The sequence below is a fragment of the Dermacentor variabilis genome, chromosome 3 (genome assembly GCF_050947875.1).
Source record: "Dermacentor variabilis isolate Ectoservices chromosome 3, ASM5094787v1, whole genome shotgun sequence".
NCBI lineage: Eukaryota > Metazoa > Arthropoda > Arachnida > Ixodida > Ixodidae > Dermacentor > Dermacentor variabilis.
This window is the reverse complement of record NC_134570.1, coordinates 111,925,091-111,943,732: the sequence shown is the minus strand read 5'-3', so window position 1 is coordinate 111,943,732 and position 18,642 is coordinate 111,925,091. Positions and strand designations below refer to the sequence as shown.

Here is an 18,642-nt window from a genome sequence, read left to right as displayed (position 1 = left end):
TCTTTCCCACTGTGTGCTGTTGTTCCCACCATACTAATAATTTCCCGTTGTAAGGGGAGATCTCGCACTCTGTATATCAATTTAGAGATCTGCTACTGCTTTTATGTTTGTATGAATTACGTTTTGGCATTAAACATGACAATAAAATTGCAGAAAGAAAAAAATTTTGATTTCACTCAAAAGATAAGCACCATACCTGCAAATGCACACATGCAAGACCAGCACAAAAGCAGTCAGGCACACAAAAGGAAAAAAAGATTGAAATCCAAGGAAGTCTCCGAGACGGAGAAATAAAATCATGCCTCCACCGTTCAATCAAGCAAAACATGACAGGAGGCAGAGCAATGCTAGACAAAAATGTAGTAGTAAAACATCAAAACCAAGGCTGTGGCATACAGTAGCTGCTCACAGTTGTAAGAAGGTTGGCATGGAGGAGGGTTGTCAGGTGAGGGCACAGAAAAATCAGCGAGTGAAGCATCATCAGTGCAGGAAAGCTCACTCTGTACTCTATTCAACATTCAACATTCTATTCGTTCTCCAAAAACAGGGAAGGGATCAACTGGGCTTTCTAATTTCAAAGCCACAGTCACAATAATTTATAATGGACAAGCTATTTGACCATGAGATGCCAGGCAAACAAATATATCGTAAAAATTCAATCAAATTATGGGATCGAACCTTAATGGGCCCCTAAACAACCTCCGACATTCTTTTACACATTTCTAATAAACACGAACATTGTGCACATAATGCCGTGATGATCATCTTTAGTGAATGTGGGAAAGCTATGCGACGCAGAGGTGCCACAAATGCAAAAATACAACTCCGTGCTCCTCTCCTGGCGTTTTCGGTTCCTCTTTGTGCACTGTGATGCTGACAGGGTAAACGCTGTTAATGGTTAGCCTACAATAACCTAAGACTTCTGGTTCATCTGGAAGCGTGCCTCCATGTAGTTGATGCAGTCTTGTTTTGTTTTGTTGCTTGCTTGTGTGCACACGTGTTGAACATTTCGGCTTGTGATTTGCAGTACCACATGACTTGTGTTTCAAGTACACATTTAAAAAGTAAAGAAAATTTAAAAAGAAATTGTGCACTGTCCCATGCACTGTGGGAATCTACGTTATGCAAAGGATTTTGCAGGTACTCCGCTGTCCAGCATTGTTTGGGGTTCCAAAAAACAATACCAGGGGGACCTACGTGTCCCTGTAAATTGAGTAGTTATTTGTGTATGTGCGTGCGCGACAAAAGCAGCACGATGACAACCACATCGAAGGCAATCGTATGGCAGCAATGGCATGATTTCTGCACCAGCCGTTTGATGCAAGACTAGGACATTGTGATTGTTGGGTTTTACATACTTAGCGGACGAGCGTAGGTGAGAGAAGCACGAATTGTGACGCTATCAGCTACTACGTGTTATACAATTGTATGTACATATGGCTATTTCGTGTGGTCTGTGTTAAAATGACGACGGCATTTCTACTTCGGCGAAGAAATGTTAAAACATGATTACCTTAGGAGATCATTAAGTATCTACAAAGCTGAACAGCTTCTATGTAGTGTAAGTTGCTACGAAGAAAGTAATGGGCAAAGTGGGCTTGTCCTGGAGGTGGTGCAGTCTAATCTGGTGCCTCAAAGTGCGAGCTGTCGCAAGGAAAGAATACGACAAACTGACACGGGGTGCACGCGCCAAGATAGTGCAGTCTAAAATGGTGCCTCAAGGTGCGAGCAGTTACAAGGAAAGAAGACAACATGGCACGAGATGCGCGTGTTGAGCATTTAGAAGAGCTGGCTGGCTTTTGAATGAGGGAAGCACATGTGCGATTGTGGCCTAATCGTTAGAGCGCCCGGCCGCTATGCTTGATGGCAGAAACTCGATTCCCACGTTGGCCACACATTCTTTTATTTTCCTTATAGTGATGCGGGACAGAAACCTACCTAGCGCAAAGTACTAAGAATGAGGAAAAGAATGCTCCTTATTAAACGAAACGCATAATGCAAGTCCTTTTCCGCACTGATACGGTATCGTGTTGCGGGCCTGACAATGTGCCAGCGAGTAACAGGGCCTCCTCCGTCAGTTTGCTTGCACTTTCTCTTTTCTATTTGTGTGGTGGGCTGTCAGGCTTCCAAGAACGTATTGTAAACAGAACAGGCAGTGATCACACATCATTCACAACACCGGGTCCATCATGGCACTGCTTCACAGGAGCATGGGGCATGGGCCAACATGCCAGTAACAGGCGGCAGCCAAAAACATGAGTCGTGGTAACCAGATGTGAACAGTGTTGTGAAACAAGAAAAATAAAAATGTACAAATGTGATGTTGCTAATGATGTAGTGTCCATGTGCCATATAGAGGAGTTTAGAGGAATACTCAGTGAGGAGAAGAGAACACTTGACAGGATAGTGCCAAAGGAGAGGGAGAAACAAGCGGCGGCCACCTTTTCGGTCCTTAAACACCTCTAAGTGCTCTTATGGCATCATTTAGAAAAAAAATTTTTGCAGTGGCATGTTTTTTTGCAGACTCCTACACAAGTGCCCATATATAAAATATAATCGGCTTCGGGGTGGTTTGGGGGCCCTTTGATGGATCTTGACGACCTCAGCTTGCCATGAGCGATCGTCACTGTTTAGCTATGACAAGCCCATTTTGTCTTGAATATGTACCAACTTTCTGAATTACTTGTTGCATGCAGAGAAAACTGTTTTTTTTTGTGTGTTTTTTACACAATGTTGACTGCATTGTATCATCATTGTTTTTAATTAATTAGATTTTATGAATTACTTTCTCACTGTTTGAATCTGCAATTGATAGCATGACTAAACCTCGTTGTTGAGCAAGGTAACTACAGTCAACCAGTGATAATTGGACATGCCTGATAATTCGGACACTGAAAACCTTAACCATTTGATTTTTCTGATTTTTTTCTGTGACTACACATCCGAAATGGCATTAATTGAAGGCACCACCACTGCCGTATTGATTATCTCGAAGCCTCTAACCAGAGCTCTCACATGCCGATTGCTGGCAGCCTTAGTTGTTTTGTGCTGCTGTTAGGCCTAGTTGCCTAGACGTTCACTATAAGCTTCCTGCAGTTCGGTGCCGTGATTTAATGCATTATCGTTAAATCGCACCAACATTCACAATAGAGAAAAAAAAATGACCCAATACAGTTATGCATATCTTCTTACGGTTTATATTTTACCGGAAAACACGATGTTTCGGCACGATGTTCAGTACGTCGCTAAACTGTAACTGCATGACATTGTTTTTCGGACCGCTAGATTCCATGTAAACAAGAAAATGCACAAGGTGTGCGCAATCGAGAACTGTAGCCGTCTGCCGTGGCAGCTTCACCACAATACTCGCCCAACCGTCTCACGTGAAAACGCTGGTGCGCGCTCAGTTTCTCATTCCCGCACCAGCAAATTACCTCCTGGGTCATCGCACGGCGCATTCCCAGCTATTGCCACCAACCCTATTGCCACAGGCATCTTCACCTATCTGTTTCACAGCGCGTGAGGCTTAGTGCCGTTAGAAGTGTACTGCACACTTTTAGTAGGCGATAATACAAATGTGCCGCTGTTCCCTGCTGCTGGCAGCGCAATGTGAGCGTCACATTGTCCTCCAGTGGCATTCGGCCCACCAGCTCGATTTCATTTCGTCCTAAAACACTACACAATAGAAAAACAAGGAATGCGTCTCAGGCCGCCAAATCCCAACGAGCTCGACGCGCATCGGTGTCTCGGGCCTCATGCAGCAACAATTTGCGCAACGCTTCACATCACATAGATGTCAACTACAGTTGAGTTTGTCAATTTTTTTTAGTTACTTCGGATCCTAATTTTTTCTGCTGAGTATGTTTTTGATCACATCTTTTAAAAAAATCTTTGGGCCAGCTTCTACTGTATATGTTCTACTGCATGTGTGTGCGTCACATATACACACTCTCCTATACACTGTTGCACTAATATATATATATATATATATACTGCAACTGACGGTGGTCTGCTCTGGGCCCCTGCCAGTTGCACTTTGCTCCTTGATGAGGCAGGACATGTGTCGAGTGAGCTCCTGAACAACACTATGTAATGCGGTGGACGCAGTTTAAATCATGGATTCGGGACCTCAAAGAGGTGCGACGTAATGCCAATGCAATTCTCTCGCATTTGCTTTTAAGTGGCCATGGAATTTTTTTCATCTAAAGAATTCACCGTTGTCCGCAATGGCGTTAACAGCAACAATGGTATATTGTGGCATAATATGGCTTTTTAAGGAAGTCCACAGATTTGGAGTGTAAAATTACAATATCACGACTAGATGAGCTAGTTGTGGCAAGAAGGTGTTGAAATTACACGAGAACAATCATTTCAGGCAACACGATTAACGATAGCAACTCGTCAACGTTAGGACTTGATTACTTCCCTGTGAGACAGGGCACACTGCACTACATACCTTGCATTTCACAGTCAGCTCCCGGCATTCATCAGCCTTTGAGACACACTTGGCTTCCAGATCTTTTGTCGACTGCAAAGTGGGAAAGTGGATCCCAGAAACACCATTACAAAGGTGATAAAAGCAGCACAGAGCATTTACCAAATGTAGAGACGTGAAGCAAGTGATCTCCAACATGCAGCCAAGGAAAAGACAATGCATAAGAAAGGAGAACCTTGAGATGTGTGCAGCACAAGCAGAAGAGGATCAGCAGAGTTCGCAAGTGGCATAGAGTTTGTGATTGACACATGAACTCTTTCTGTACTATGCCCATTGGGCACTGTTAGCCCGCTAACGATGGTTTGAAATGCGGCTTTCGTGACCCGCGCTGCTCACGGACACACTGCATTCTCAATCGTGAAGGAGGAGAACTATATTTTTGTTTTCTAAGCAGTTCGCTTTTTTCCTGCCAGGCAGTAATTTTTGAACGTGCTCTGAAGTTTCGTGATCTTCAAAGTAGAAAGCAAAAATGGCCGCCTCCTGAACGGCGCGCGCCCTTCTAAAGAACGCAGATCTCGTGGTTCCACTACGTCTGCAGCTGATTTTATCGATGCATCGAGCATCAGCGAGTCTGAGGATGCCGATTTTCATCGGGCTTTGACTCCGAGAGTCACGACTATGCAAACAAGCCCGGAACATCGGCAGCCGCAGTCCAGCATGCCCACCTGTAGTGCTTGCAGCTAAATATTTGTAGCGGAATAACTGTTCAATGCAGTTGTCACTTTTTTTGGAGATTGTGCCATGATATGGCAATACATTTTGCATATCTCATATTTCTTGTTACACATTTTTCTTAGTAGATACGAGCGTGCCTCTACAAACTTTGTTAAATTAATCCCACAATCTTGATTCTAGCAATATGCATCTTTTTTATGACATACATCTCGTTAACAAAGTTAGTATGCATGAAAAGTGCGTTCATTGTGCTTTTTATTTACGCATTACATAAAATAGTAAGCACAGTAGTTCCTGCAGAAAAAAAGATCTGGCTTAACCTACAGAAAACGCCTATTTCGCCCAGGGTAGGAAAAGAGTTAATTCTCATTTTAAAAAGATGGTCTTCTTTTTTTCCCCCTCTTGTTCCCAACTTGTGGTTTGCATGCTTCTGGATGATTTTGAGAGGAGAGTCTGCTTGGGCTACTAGGCATGTGCTGGCTGCTGCTGTCTTGCGCAGCAGACAATAAGGGCCACGAGGCATGCGCCTGACTAGACAACTTCTGTCACCGGCTTGTGTCACTGTCAACTTGTGTCACTGCCCAGACAGACAACTTCGTCACTGCGTATGCGATATTGGTGTGCGGCCATTCTCGGCCAATCCCCTGCAAAGGATGTGCCAAGGTGACACCAGGCACATGTAGCCTCGAATATATTAAATCCATAGTGCCTCACCCGCAGCAGACACCTCTGTGTCGTGCCTGGCTGCTTGATCGATAGCCATTGCAACGAAGTTGCAGCCAGGGGCCACATTCCGAAAAGATCCACCTCGGCGATAGTTCACCGTCAGGTGAGCAGTGATTGGCTGGTCGAGCAAAATCACATGGCATAGCTCATCCGATTTTGCCAAAACAACCAATCAGCATGCGCCTGACTGCAAGCTATCGCCGAGGTAATGGTATCACCGAAGTGGATCGTTTCAGATTGCGGCCCCAGGATACTAGGGATAGTTGGGGTTGCTGCAGAGTTTCAGCTGGGGTGCTGGCATTACAAGATGTATTATGTTGTGGTATCATTGTGGTTGGCAACGAGATTTCCACTTCGCGTGTCTGCATATGTGGCGATAAGCCTTCACAATTCACGGATAGTGTGGGGTTATGCAGCAGGTCACACAAGAAAGCTATTGCTGACATTGACAATAATTTTTGATGGTCTCTGCTGCAATTTTTTGCGTAAGGCCTGCACTCTGTTTCACACATAGATGGCAATATTACAAACGCTAAGGACTGCTCGCATTCGTGAAGGATGTGGGTCCGGTTCTCACCAGCAGCAAGTTGCTGTTTTTCGTTCACTTTCATTTTGCTCCGCATTGTCAATTCACCTTACACCTTACATCTTCATCTTAGATTTCAATTAAAACAATAAATAATTTCCCACATGCCTTTCTTGGCTTTATATGGTTGTGATTAACAAAAATTGGGCCCCTCGGCTCCCCTTCTCCTCTCAATCAATAAAACAGAGCGTCATGTGTAAAAGAAAGACCTAGACATGGGTCATTTGATGCCAAATCAACCACTCTTTTTTTCAACCATCGCCGATATAGCTGAAAACATTTCCACAGGTCTGTTGAATTTTTTGCAAAAAAAAAAAAAAGAACTTCGCAATATATTTTTTTATGCAATCTGCTAAACCTTCGACACAGTAAATATTTTTCAGCTGTGCTATGTTGACTGGGCTACCATTATATACTTTGTTTCTGCCTTCTAAATTTCTAAGTTCTAAAAGAAAGTCAAACTTAACAATGTTACTCGCTTTGGGTAGGGCCAGGAGCAACCAAAATATTCAAATACAAGTATTTCAAAAATTGACAATTTTGGCAGTCATATCGTATCATTGGCTTGCATTGCACACAATCTGAATGACTGGATCAGAGAACATACTTTTGCAAAAAAAATTTTCATTGGTGTTCTCTATCTCGGCTGGACAACAATAAATTCTTACCAAAATGCAAGAAATATTTTGGCAGTAAAAATAAATGTGGAGAACAAGTTTTGAACTTCAGCAGGCCTGTGGAAATTTTTTCGGCTGTATCAGTGATGGTCAAAAAATATGTTGGTTCATTTGGCATTTTACCTGTCTGCGTCATGTAAGTTGATGTAGCATTAAATCTCACTTGTATATTTCTGTCACAAAATATGATGCAATTGTTACATCAACTGTTACACGGAATATCACAGATCTTAACATATTTATCACCAAATGAGCAGAGTGGCAATGAGTAGTCCCAGCAGACCGATTGCACTCCAGACCAAAACACAGTACACACCTCAGCGGACGCACAAGAGGTGGAACAAATATGTGCTTTGACGTAACCGTACAACCACAAACTGTAGTTGTAAGATATGAATGAGTTATTTTGAAGACGCCATCGTAGATCAAAAACAACTGCAATGCTAAACAAATGAAGTACAATAGCAATAATAGTACTCGCGTAGCATCTGCCATATTGTGTGCTTAGTATGGAATGGGGCATAGTATAACTGCATGAGCTCTTCTAGCACCACTGCTGCCATTCGTTGAAGTGGGCCTGCCCTTTCTATTTGATATCAAACGTCTTTACAAGTTTGTGCACTGTGCAATGCTTGAAAAGGCTTACAACTTCAAGCAACCCACCTCACAGAGGTCACCTTCATTCTTGTACAGCTACTGACTGGCGGCTCTGGGGCACATTCTCACATCAACTGGTTGATCGTTAAGCGGGTACTACAAGCACAACTGCAGCTGAGAAGGACTTCCTACGCTACACAGGGCTGCAAATGCTAACTTGAACAAAACATTAAACAAGTGCACAATTTTACATTTATGTAAAGTAGTCCACGAACTGCACTTGCATACGGGAGTGGTCTGGAAGTGCCTTGTGAATGAACCTGCCATTTCATCAACCTGCTGCTCTAATGTGAAGCCGAAATTAAAAGCGTGTGGTGTACATGAATCACAATGCCAGTTCATCCATCTTTCCAGGTCCACCAGTATGAGCAAGCGGAGTGGATTCATACTCCAATGTTGATCATCAATCTAATAATGTATATCTAGCAACTGGTTATGCGCAGACATCACACCATGGATCAGTGTGATAACACATGAAGCACACTGACCTTTAGTTCTCCTCAAACAGCATAATGTGTGCGATAACCTCTTTTATCTCTCAACAGCACAAAAAAACCCCTCTGCTTCAAAAAACTATGCAAGAAATAGAAAAGTGGGTAAACGGAGGCACAGACAACACTGGGCAAGCAACGAGAATCAGGAACATGCCAAAGCCATGCGTGGTGAGTCGACGAAGTGCTACCTACGACACAACTGTCCCTCAGCATCTGAATGCGTTCTTCCAGCTTTGCCCTTTCCGTCTGCAATGGGAGAGGGGGAGAGGAGGACACAAGGTCACGACAAACTTAACAAAACCACAAGAAAAAAACATATACAAAAGAATGAGTCAGGGGCACACTTCTGAGGTTACAGCCACAACCAAGGTGTGAGAATAAATGAGCAAAACAGCATAGCGAAGGAAACAAACAAAAATAAGAAAACAATCAGAAAATCATATAGGGGATGATGAAAACGACATGCTTCCCTTTAGCGAGAGATGAAAAAAATATATTCATATCGCTTGGTTTTGGCTTCTGCTTCTGTTCATCTGACAAACATGTCTTTATCCAAAAACAATACAGAGCTTATACAAGAAGTGCCCATTCAAACCTTTGCACTATCGAGTATGCAACCTGGACTGAGAAAAGAAAAATGGAACTGGCTAACTAACCTAATTCACATCGCCAATACCAGATACACGAGTCCTCAAACAAGATTACACAAGTTTTCTTACGGTGCACTCGGGTCATCTCATGTCATCATGCTATGTGCCTTGTGTTCGTCAGCTGAGGTACTATATTCACACAGTTTGCGTAAAAATTTTATGCAGGATGAGAATATATGAGAGCGCATAAAGATTTCCAATTAGGATCTTTAGTCGGAACCAAGAGGTTAAATATCCAAATGCATGCCACTTCCTAAATTTTGTTCACGCGCTAAGCCATCTCTTACCGCCACGTTACCTCTGCATCACTGACATCCGTGGATATAAAACACGCTAGTCATAGTAGAATACAAGTAATCTACAGGTAAAGCCAGGCAAATTTACAACGTGCATATGTTAGTTTAAATTAGATGACACACCTACAGTAGAAACTAGCGATAACGAGACCTAACAATAATGAAATTCTTGCGACACGGAAATATTTTCGCATCCCCAGCATACGCCCATAGGATTCAATGCATTTCGTACCGCACGACAATGAAATGTTGCTCTACCACAATTCCGCATCCATGAAATTTGCCGGAACGTAACCCCACATATTACCTACTCACGCAAGGCTAGCAGGCTCAAAAATATGCTCAAATGAAATTGCTTTGCACTAAAATTGCATAAAATACCAACCCCTCACACTTGCGTGGATGCCGCCATATTTGTTTACAAAAACAACCAAGCACCGGGAGGGATCTTGCGCACCGGAAACACGTCACAGGCGCCATCATGTTTGATGATTGCCCATTCGAAGCGGCATGGATGTTGCTAACGACATGTGACGACGGTTTTCGCACACCTAGTGCAGTGCGTAATGTGCACCTTGGTGAGAAAAATGCAACAAAATCAAGGAAATCCACATCCCAACGACGTGGAATTGTTTATGGCGCTTGAGATGGCAGTCGCGGCATGGAATGCCACGCATTGGGCAGTGATTGAGCGATCGTCTGGGAATGCGCATTCCTCGCTTCGAGAGTGCTGGTTTCGGTGCCAACCAACCGGCATAGAGTGTGAGTTCTGCGCCGAACGTAGATTTGCGTGAAGGGGTCGTAATCTCGATCAACCGCCTTCAGGTATACAAGATACAATCACTTTCGCGATTGGCATCGACATGTCAGTGCTTAGGGGCGACAGCATGTGCTGGAGAAATGCTGCTGCATGCGTGGACTGCTGTCGGTCTGCATCCAGTGCCGAGTTATACAAAATCTCGCAAACGTGACTGCATCTCGGAAAGCAATTGACCGAGAATACTGCCCCACGGAAGTGCTGCCACTGCTGATCGACGCGTGCGGTGCGCTTAGTACTGTCGGCAATGCGGTTCTACATCCTCAAGCGAGCTTGCCAAAGTAGGCTAACGAAATTTTTACAGCAAAGTTCCGTTACGCAATGCATTTCCTATCTGTGCTGTCTCATTTCGAAACACAACAATCTCGCGAAAGCGAGTTTTTTCGCGTTCCCCGCTGATTTCGTTATTGTGAGGTTTAACTGTATGCCATTTGAAATTTATTTGTCTCGCCGTTCACCCGCACAGCAAGGACGATGTCAAAAATGTTCTTAGTAACCCTGTCTTGTCCACAATGCAGCGTACATGCTTTTCATCTCCCACTTCTTTGTGTAAGCAAACATGAACAAAACAGCTGAAGCACTGCAACTACAGCCAATGAATGGCGTAGTTTTCGAGCAACAGCGGAAAAATAGCACAGTCATTCCACAGTGGGCGAGCCATGAAATCCCCGTTTTTAGCCTGTTCAGCAAAAGTTTCCATTTACTTGTTCCTGATGCGACGGTTACACATTATGAGTACATTTATTCTTTGTTTTGATATACCACGTATACTTAACTTGCGTGCCAGCAGTAGTAGTAATACAGTGCAATATTTTTAAAACTAATTACCAGCTTGAGGAAACCTCAGACACCGTGCCTCAAATATTATAGACACAAAATTACCTTTGTTATATTTGATATTCGTTATGAGCGCACCTTTTATATTGATACCTGTGAAAAGCATTTTAGATTTACTTTGTGATATCCAACAATTCGTTATACAGTTGACATCCATTAATTCGACTCCAATTAATTAGATTTTTCAATTCATTCAATCCCAACCAAAGGTTCTGGCCAGCGCCCATGCATTTCTATGGGTCCAAACTTTCGTTATTTCTATTCTAAATTTGGCCTTCACCAGATAATTCAAGCTTTCCCAGTCAGCACACATGCGCCTGACCCCAAGGACTCCAACAGCGACTCCTTTAGTGGGAGCGTCTGTCTCGGCAGAGCTTAGTGTGAATGTTTTGATCACACGTCATCTCTCATCCAAAAAGCCTGTTTCCGGCACTTCCTACGAAGATTAAGCAATAACCGCAGCTCAGAATGTATGATTATGGTTTTGTTGGACTGAAACTGGACTGAAAATTACCAGCGTGGCGAAATCAGACACCAAACCAATACTGTCTTTGCAATAACCGTATGCTTTACCGCATAACGAAGATGTATTGCGGCAGAGGTAACTTTTACATAGCGTGTGGTGAAGCTGACTTCAGGAAACCGGCGGCTGCCATTGTGCAGCAATGTTCTTTTAGCTAAAAAATCGAGTGCACATTGAATTTCTACTTTATTTAGGAGGTGTAATGTCATTCCTACGTTAACTTTCTATTTTGGACACATAGAAAGTGGGTGCGCATTTGATTCAGGGGCATGTTAAAATAGGGCAAATACTGCCGAATAAATCAGTGGTATGTTCTGGAGTCCCTTTTTTTTATCTTGTTTAATTTGACTCACCGGATATTTCGACCAATTTCAGCAGTCCTGTCAGGGTCGAATTAATAGAAGTTGACTGTGTATGTGTTTGTCATGTCAAGGTTTGACTGCGATTTCTTTACAGCTCGAGACCTCCTGTTTCCTGTAGGACACTTCTACCTGTGATCAATTGCGTCATCTCAAATGAAAAGCGAGAGTACCTCGTGAGCCAGCTTGGCAGAAGTGGCCTCCTTCTCGGCGAGTGCCAAAGAGAGCTCCAGCTGTGTCACCCGTGCTCTCAGTTCCTCGGCCTGCTTCTGCAGCTCGAACATCTCTTCCTGGAGATGGTCGCGGTGCTCCCGTGCCAGCCGCTCACTCTCCTCGAGCCGCTTGGCCTCCCGCTTGGCCATTCGGCTGTCCAGCTGGCACTCAGACAGCTCATCTTCCTTCTGCAGACAAAGGGAAAGGAGAGAAGGCTCAGCCGAGAGCTAACATTTCGACAAGGGGACTTCATCTTCCCCAGGATCCCCGTTTTCCCCAGGAACTTAGTCTTCCCCAGGACCAACAATGGACAAATAAGAGAACATGGAGTCAACATTTAGACAATGGGACTTGACTTATCCTTGTCAGCAATCAAAAGGAAGCCATAGCCTGGAGCCAATGCTTGCCCTAATGAAGACAAATGAGACCATCCAAACGTTGGCCAGGCTGAGACTTCCATGTATTCGTCCACTGTCGATCGCTTCAGGTCTGCGTCCTCCAGGCAGCTGTGTCACAGCTTCGGCTAGCTGAACAGTCACCGACACTAGCCTGGACACACTAATTTTTTGCAGTTTAATGTTCTAAAGATGCACTGTGATATGTGGAGGACACCATAGAGATGAATTGTGACCATCTGGGGTACTTTGAGAATCTAAACGCACCCAAATCTAAGTACAAGTTGTAACTAAGCTTGATCAACGTAGTCACCTCTTTCAGAGACAGCACAATTGATTTTGACACTTTCTTTTGGTGACAGCACTGCTGCTGCCTGTCCATCCAGAGTATATGTGTGTTTTAATGATGTAGTTTTTTTTTTAACACACACTTTACTCCTCAGACATAGCAATGGCAACACATCTTGTAAGCAGCTACAGGGGACAACAAGACCACATACAAACTGCAAGCTGCAACTGCCCTCAGTACACTTCAAATAGAATTTCACAAGAGCACTCATAGGACCCTGAAAAAGTTTTCAAGATTTTGCCTAAACAAACATGCTGAGTTGAACCTGCCACAACAGCTGATTTAATCGATGATTCAAATGATTTTTTAGCTACTGGACTCAAGTGGAAGAGCAGTGACAGTGGTCACATAGCCAGTGTAAAGGGAACATTGAAGTTAGCTTTTGGCTCTTAGTCCGAGAAGCATTTGTATTTTGAGAGTGATGGTCAATTCATTTAAAGCAGAGAAGAAAGGCACCGCAATGAAAAGTAAGCCCAGCCGACTCTGCCTTACCTTGCGCAGCTGCATTTGCAACTCCCCACAGCGGGCACGGCTCGTGGAGAGGAATTCCCGCGCCTTTGCCAGCTGGGCCTCCAAGGCCTTGCTGGACTCAAGCAGGGCTTGGTGCTCAGTCTCCAGCGATGACCTGTGGCATGCAGGGTGTGTGAGTGCATGCATTGCAAAGGTGCAGTGCATAGCTTAATGCTTTCAGCTATAGTTGCAAGACACTGGTAAATGCTTGCAAAATTGATTTTGTAAACTTGGTTTTGACCGAAAATGGTTGATATCACAGAAAATATGGCATGAGAAAAGAAGTACTAACAACAATGATGCACGCTGTAGAACTTGGGAACATTTTCAGGCATCACATTTGCATGCAGTCTGAATAATATATGAGTAAAAATAAATAAATAAAAGATTCCCTGGCAAATGCTATCAAAAGCTGGTTGCTGCCAAGACAAACATGAGCAAGAAGAGATAATTTCGAAAGTCAGAAGATGTGCTACCCTAGAAAAAGGGAAAGGCAAGACAACATACAGGGATGGAAGAAAGCGTGCAGGATGTACAACATCCTCTCAGCCATATGTGGTGGTTCCCGCTTCCCATTTTCCAATACGAACTGGTTGTGCTTGACAGTGAGCAAGCTGAACTTTTAAATGACATGCTGGCCTTGAGGTAGCCACTGAGTGGACAGCCGGTGCAGGCTATATTAAAAGTCATCGGTAGTTAACTACAGCATAGACCGCTTACAACGTAAGTCGCCGAAGTTGTGAATTCTTGCACAACGAGCAGTACCGTACTATAACCAAAAGAACAATTTTCAAAGGCTGCGTATGTGCAAAACACGTAGAACATGCAGCTGTGTGTGTCTGGGAATCGAATCCCACGACCAGGATGTGCCCTCACTTTCGTTGGCGAGGTGGTTCCTCAACTTCCCAAGTGCTGTACAGCCAGTGTGAAGCATTCCGACTCTCAAAGAAACGGCGCTGGTTAAGCATAGGTGTCTTGCCATCACGGGAAGCTCCCCCTTGATATGTTTGTACCCGTATATGAATACACGAAGATCTGGCATGAGATAAAGTGCACAGGCTGAACTGATGGCAGCGAGCGTGAAGCAGGGTTTGCAGATGATCAGCAGGCAACTACCGTGAATGCATATAGCTAAAGTTTTTATGCTGGTGTACTGCTAGGAACCACAAAGGCTCGCGTGTGGACAACATTCCGAACTGGTGAATTTGCCGAGCACAGTTTGAACTGACAGTGTCGTGGAGTCAGGTTGCCCACGCGGTATCTGCACTTCACACAACGCAATTGGTGAAAGTGAAATGCACATGCAGCCTTGACTGATTTTTCTGCGGTGATAGACTTTACCATTGAAACTCGTTTTTCTGGCATGTCCGATAATTAAGACATTTTTGAGACCCAATCCGCATCTGAAAATTTTAGCTGCCGACTATATTTACTTCCCGCACCCAAGCTGGTGGGCCAGAGACCGACAATATGCATGCATTTTGTGTGAACGCACGCCGCTGACAAGCAATCGGAGCAAGACTTCATCACCTAGGCAATTCCCGCGTACCTACAAAACTAACATGCTGCCACCGCATTCTTTCTTCTTTTTCTCTGTTCCTTGTTCATTCGCTCTCTGCATCTCCTCCTCCTTCTCCACGTCGCATTCATTGCTCTCCCCTTGACCAGTTCACCTCGTTGAGAAGCACGCTCACTGCCTCGCTTGATAGCAGGATCTTCCGGCAATCACATTATTACCTCTATCTTGTCTTGCGTGGCTCTACTATAAGCAGCATGCATATACATTGAGTCCCACGGGAGGATAAACGGGAGTCAGAAAAGACCGCATTGTGTTCAGTCTTGCACTATAAACGGTTATGCTATAAGTTGCCTGAGGTGTATAGCTTTTTAGAAATTGTGACAAAAACTAAAGAGAATAGGAAGGAAGAAAACCCCCTGGCAAAGCAGAGAACAGCTTTGTATGCCGAGGGAACTATGGTCTCAGCTTCTCTAGACATGTGAACAAAATGCTTACGTAGCTGTCTTGACACCATTCACTTCAGCATTTGGGGGAGCGGAGATTTCAGGTTTCTTGGTCAGCTCCTGGACTTCCTATATGGAGGGAAAACCATCAAGGGAGCACTCAGTCATACAAAGGGGCTTCAAAGTCCAAAGTATCGTTGTTAGCATCAATAAAGCTTTCTATGTATGTTTTACATTTATTTATTTTTCCAATTTTGTGCATGCGTGCTTGAGTGCGCGCATCATTTCTGCACTGGAAAATCTTGCCTAGAATGCTACTTAAGAGAGGCAAAGATGAGTAAGAATGGTCCCATATAATAATTGCACAAAAACATGCACCATAGCATCATAGTGCACGGAAACAAATGAATGTTCACAAGGAAGATGAGTTTTCTGAGCTGCACACGATAAACTGTATCATCTAACAAGACTGTCATGAGCCCAATTTAACAGCACTTTTAAATAGGGGTGTGCAAATATCAAAATTTTCTAATATGAATTGAATACAAATACTTAGCATCAAATATTGAATCGAATATCGAATAATTATATGCAAATGCATTTATTAGCAAGTTGGCTTATTTTAACATGTTTAAACATTACAACTACATTGTCATTCACGCACAAAGCTTGAGCTTCAGTTTATTTGAGAATGCTTTGTACCTGCTTTGCATATGGACTAATGAGACACAAATTTGTACTTGATTTCGTCACAACTTGAACTCTAAAAACGTACAGTAGCAGTCGGGAAGCACAAACTTACAGCATTCAACTTCTCAATCTCTTGCATGTAGCGGGTGTTGACTTCTTCCAGTGCGGAGGTCTTCTTGCGTAAAGATTCGAGCTCTTCGGCTTGCTTGACAAGAACCTGGGAGAGCATGTACTACATGAGAGAAAGAAACAATTGAAAAAAAAAAAAGTCGCAATTTCGGCAAAGGGCGAAGCATTGGTTGTGATAGCAAATTAGTAGACAGCTATACGAAGTACGGATAGTACTTCACTCCGAAACACTGGAGTGAGGAACTGCAGCAGCAGCAGCAAGCAAGTTGACCGCCGTACTGCCTCTCACTTCAAAAGCTAACTAGGTGGCGAAAACACAGCATACATGAAGCTATTAGCGGTTGTCTCCATCGCAGATTGCTTTCAATATAAGGACCGCACGGCCACACACCGCCAACCCATATGCAGCAGCCACTGAAGTAGAAACTCTCCTCCTCCTCCTCCTTCTCCTTCTCCCCCCCCCCCCCCCCAGAGCCTCGCGCGTGATGGAAGACGGCACACTTCCTCCCCGCTTTCCTGCACTGCGGGCGCGAGAAGATTGAGCCGTCATCTTTGGTTCACCCTCGCACACTTTCACTCACACATACAGCATGCAGCACGTGCCGACGATGTTATCGCCCTTGGACTTTACACTGAATATTACGGCGATGCTGACGGCATGAATCCGCCTGGAATGTCCATATAATTCCTATTGCAATAAAATAAAAGAAAAAAGCAGCTTTTTGTGTTGCAAGGTTTGCAATGATATTTCAATTCCTCTTGAAACAAAAAATTAATAACTAAATTGTGCTACTTTTGGTGCCACAACCATGATTTCATTATGAGGCACGTGGGAAACTCCGGATGAATTTTGGCTACCTGGGGTTATTTAGTGCACACCCAACGCATTGTGCACGGCCGTTCTTGTATTTCGCTCCCATCAAAATGCGGCCACCTTAACCAGAATTTGACCCCACGCCCTTGAGCTTAGCAACGCAATACCAAAGCCACTACGCCACCACAGTGGGTTCTTCTTGATAAAGGAAGTCAGAAAAAGTGCCTTTTGTTTGGCAAATATTTCAGCGTTATTTCAGCATTAATTTTAAGAATAACCTTACCTATATAATGAATGTGCAGTACAGTAGACTTCCATTAATTTTACTCAGGTTAACTTGATTGTTTTGTCAATATGATCTTGACCGAAGATCCCAGCTGTCACCCGTACATATCTATAGGCCCAAACTTTGGTTATTTTAATCCCAAAATTGGCTGAAGTGACTAGCGCAAGAGTGGGCACGGGACACTAAAAAGGCGACAAGGACAAGCGCAAAAGCCCGACGAACTAGAATGAACTGAAGTAGGGTGTACCAACTAGCCTGGTCTCACACCCTGCGAAAATTGGCCTTTGCCAGATAATTCCAACTTGACCATTCAGCATGCACGCACCCGACCCGATGGTGACCTCAATAGCGACCTCTTTAGTGGAAGCGTCTGTCTCAACATAGCTTGAGAAAGACGGTGAATGCACTGAACACGCATAAAAAATGTTCTCCTGTCGAAAACACCTGTTATCGGCCTGCCCTAGGAGGATTTTCAAGCAATAATTGTAACTCACAATGTTTGATCAAGATATTTACGTGACTAATGCACATCTTTTTCACAAGAAAACTGGGCCGAAAATTGCCTGCGCAGTGCTACCACAACAAAATAAAAACTGCCTTCAAGCCTTCTTGTAAACTTGCCCGCATTGCACTCGAGTGTTGCGGCGAAGCTGACTTTAATGAACCGCCCGCCACTGTATTACATTATCCCTTACCCATTTTTATTGCCAAAAAATCGGGTGCACGTTAGACTGCTATTTTGTTTAGGATCTTTAATGTCATTTCTATGCTACTTTTCTACTTTGGAAACACAGAAAGTGGGCGAGCATTTTACTTGGAGGCAAGTTATAGTATCAGACAAATACTACGGACTTTATCCACGGTGTGTTTTGGTGTTATTCATGCATCTTGTTTATGTTGAGCCATGTGATAATTCAATCACTGTCGTCAGTCCTGTCAGCATCAAAGGAATGGAAGTTAACTGTACCATCTTAAAAAGCACCACTAAAGGAAAATATTAAGTCAAGCTAGTTCGATAGAGTATTCATCGAGAGGTCTATCATCGTTTCCTGTGTGCCAATATATCCTTTTCCCACTGCTCACTCACTCGTATATCACTTTCCCACAAGTCCCACTGCCGCACCTTGGTTTGAACCGCCCGCGTCAAGACGGAGGAGTTGAAGTCATCTCCACGTGACCTCCCTCTATGCTGCTATTGTCTTTTTAAAACTCTTTATTGAGCTCTGTATACGAAACTTGCTGCTTGGGGGCTACAAGTGTTCTGCTTGCGTGAGTCGATCTGCGGTTCTGTTCGGGTTCAGGATACGAAATATGGCCCCTTGAGCCTCTGCAGCCAGAGCAAGCGACGGAGTTTGCTGGCTCAGTGGTTGTAAGCAGAGTAAGCGATGCCCTCTCTGTGAATCAGAAGTGCCGACACCACATGCAAGAGGTACCACCATAGTCTACAACAGGTGGCTTCACTCTATTTTCATTTTTTTTATTTTCTCGCTTACAAAAGCTAT

At 43.8% G+C, this 18,642-nt stretch overlaps 1 protein-coding gene across 4 annotated transcripts in view; it reads right to left on the bottom strand.

Annotated features, from left to right (window-relative positions):
* LOC142576183 (citron Rho-interacting kinase-like) overlaps window positions 1-18,642 on the bottom strand; it is a 158,602-nt gene that overhangs the window by 72,236 nt on the left and 67,724 nt on the right. For 3 of the 4 annotated variants that reach the window (XM_075686188.1, XM_075686191.1, XM_075686189.1), the window contains exons 15-20: window positions 16,024-16,128; window positions 15,274-15,350; window positions 13,242-13,374; window positions 11,966-12,193; window positions 8,503-8,556; window positions 4,457-4,528 (exon numbers count right to left, since the gene is read on the bottom strand). In XM_075686188.1, the coding sequence (XP_075542303.1) occupies window positions 4,457-4,528; window positions 8,503-8,556; window positions 11,966-12,193; window positions 13,242-13,374; window positions 15,274-15,350; window positions 16,024-16,128 (669 nt within the window). The remainder of the gene's footprint in view (window positions 1-4,456; window positions 4,529-8,502; window positions 8,557-11,965; window positions 12,194-13,241; window positions 13,375-15,273; window positions 15,351-16,023; window positions 16,129-18,642) is intronic. The other variant, XM_075686190.1, reaches the window with a different exon arrangement.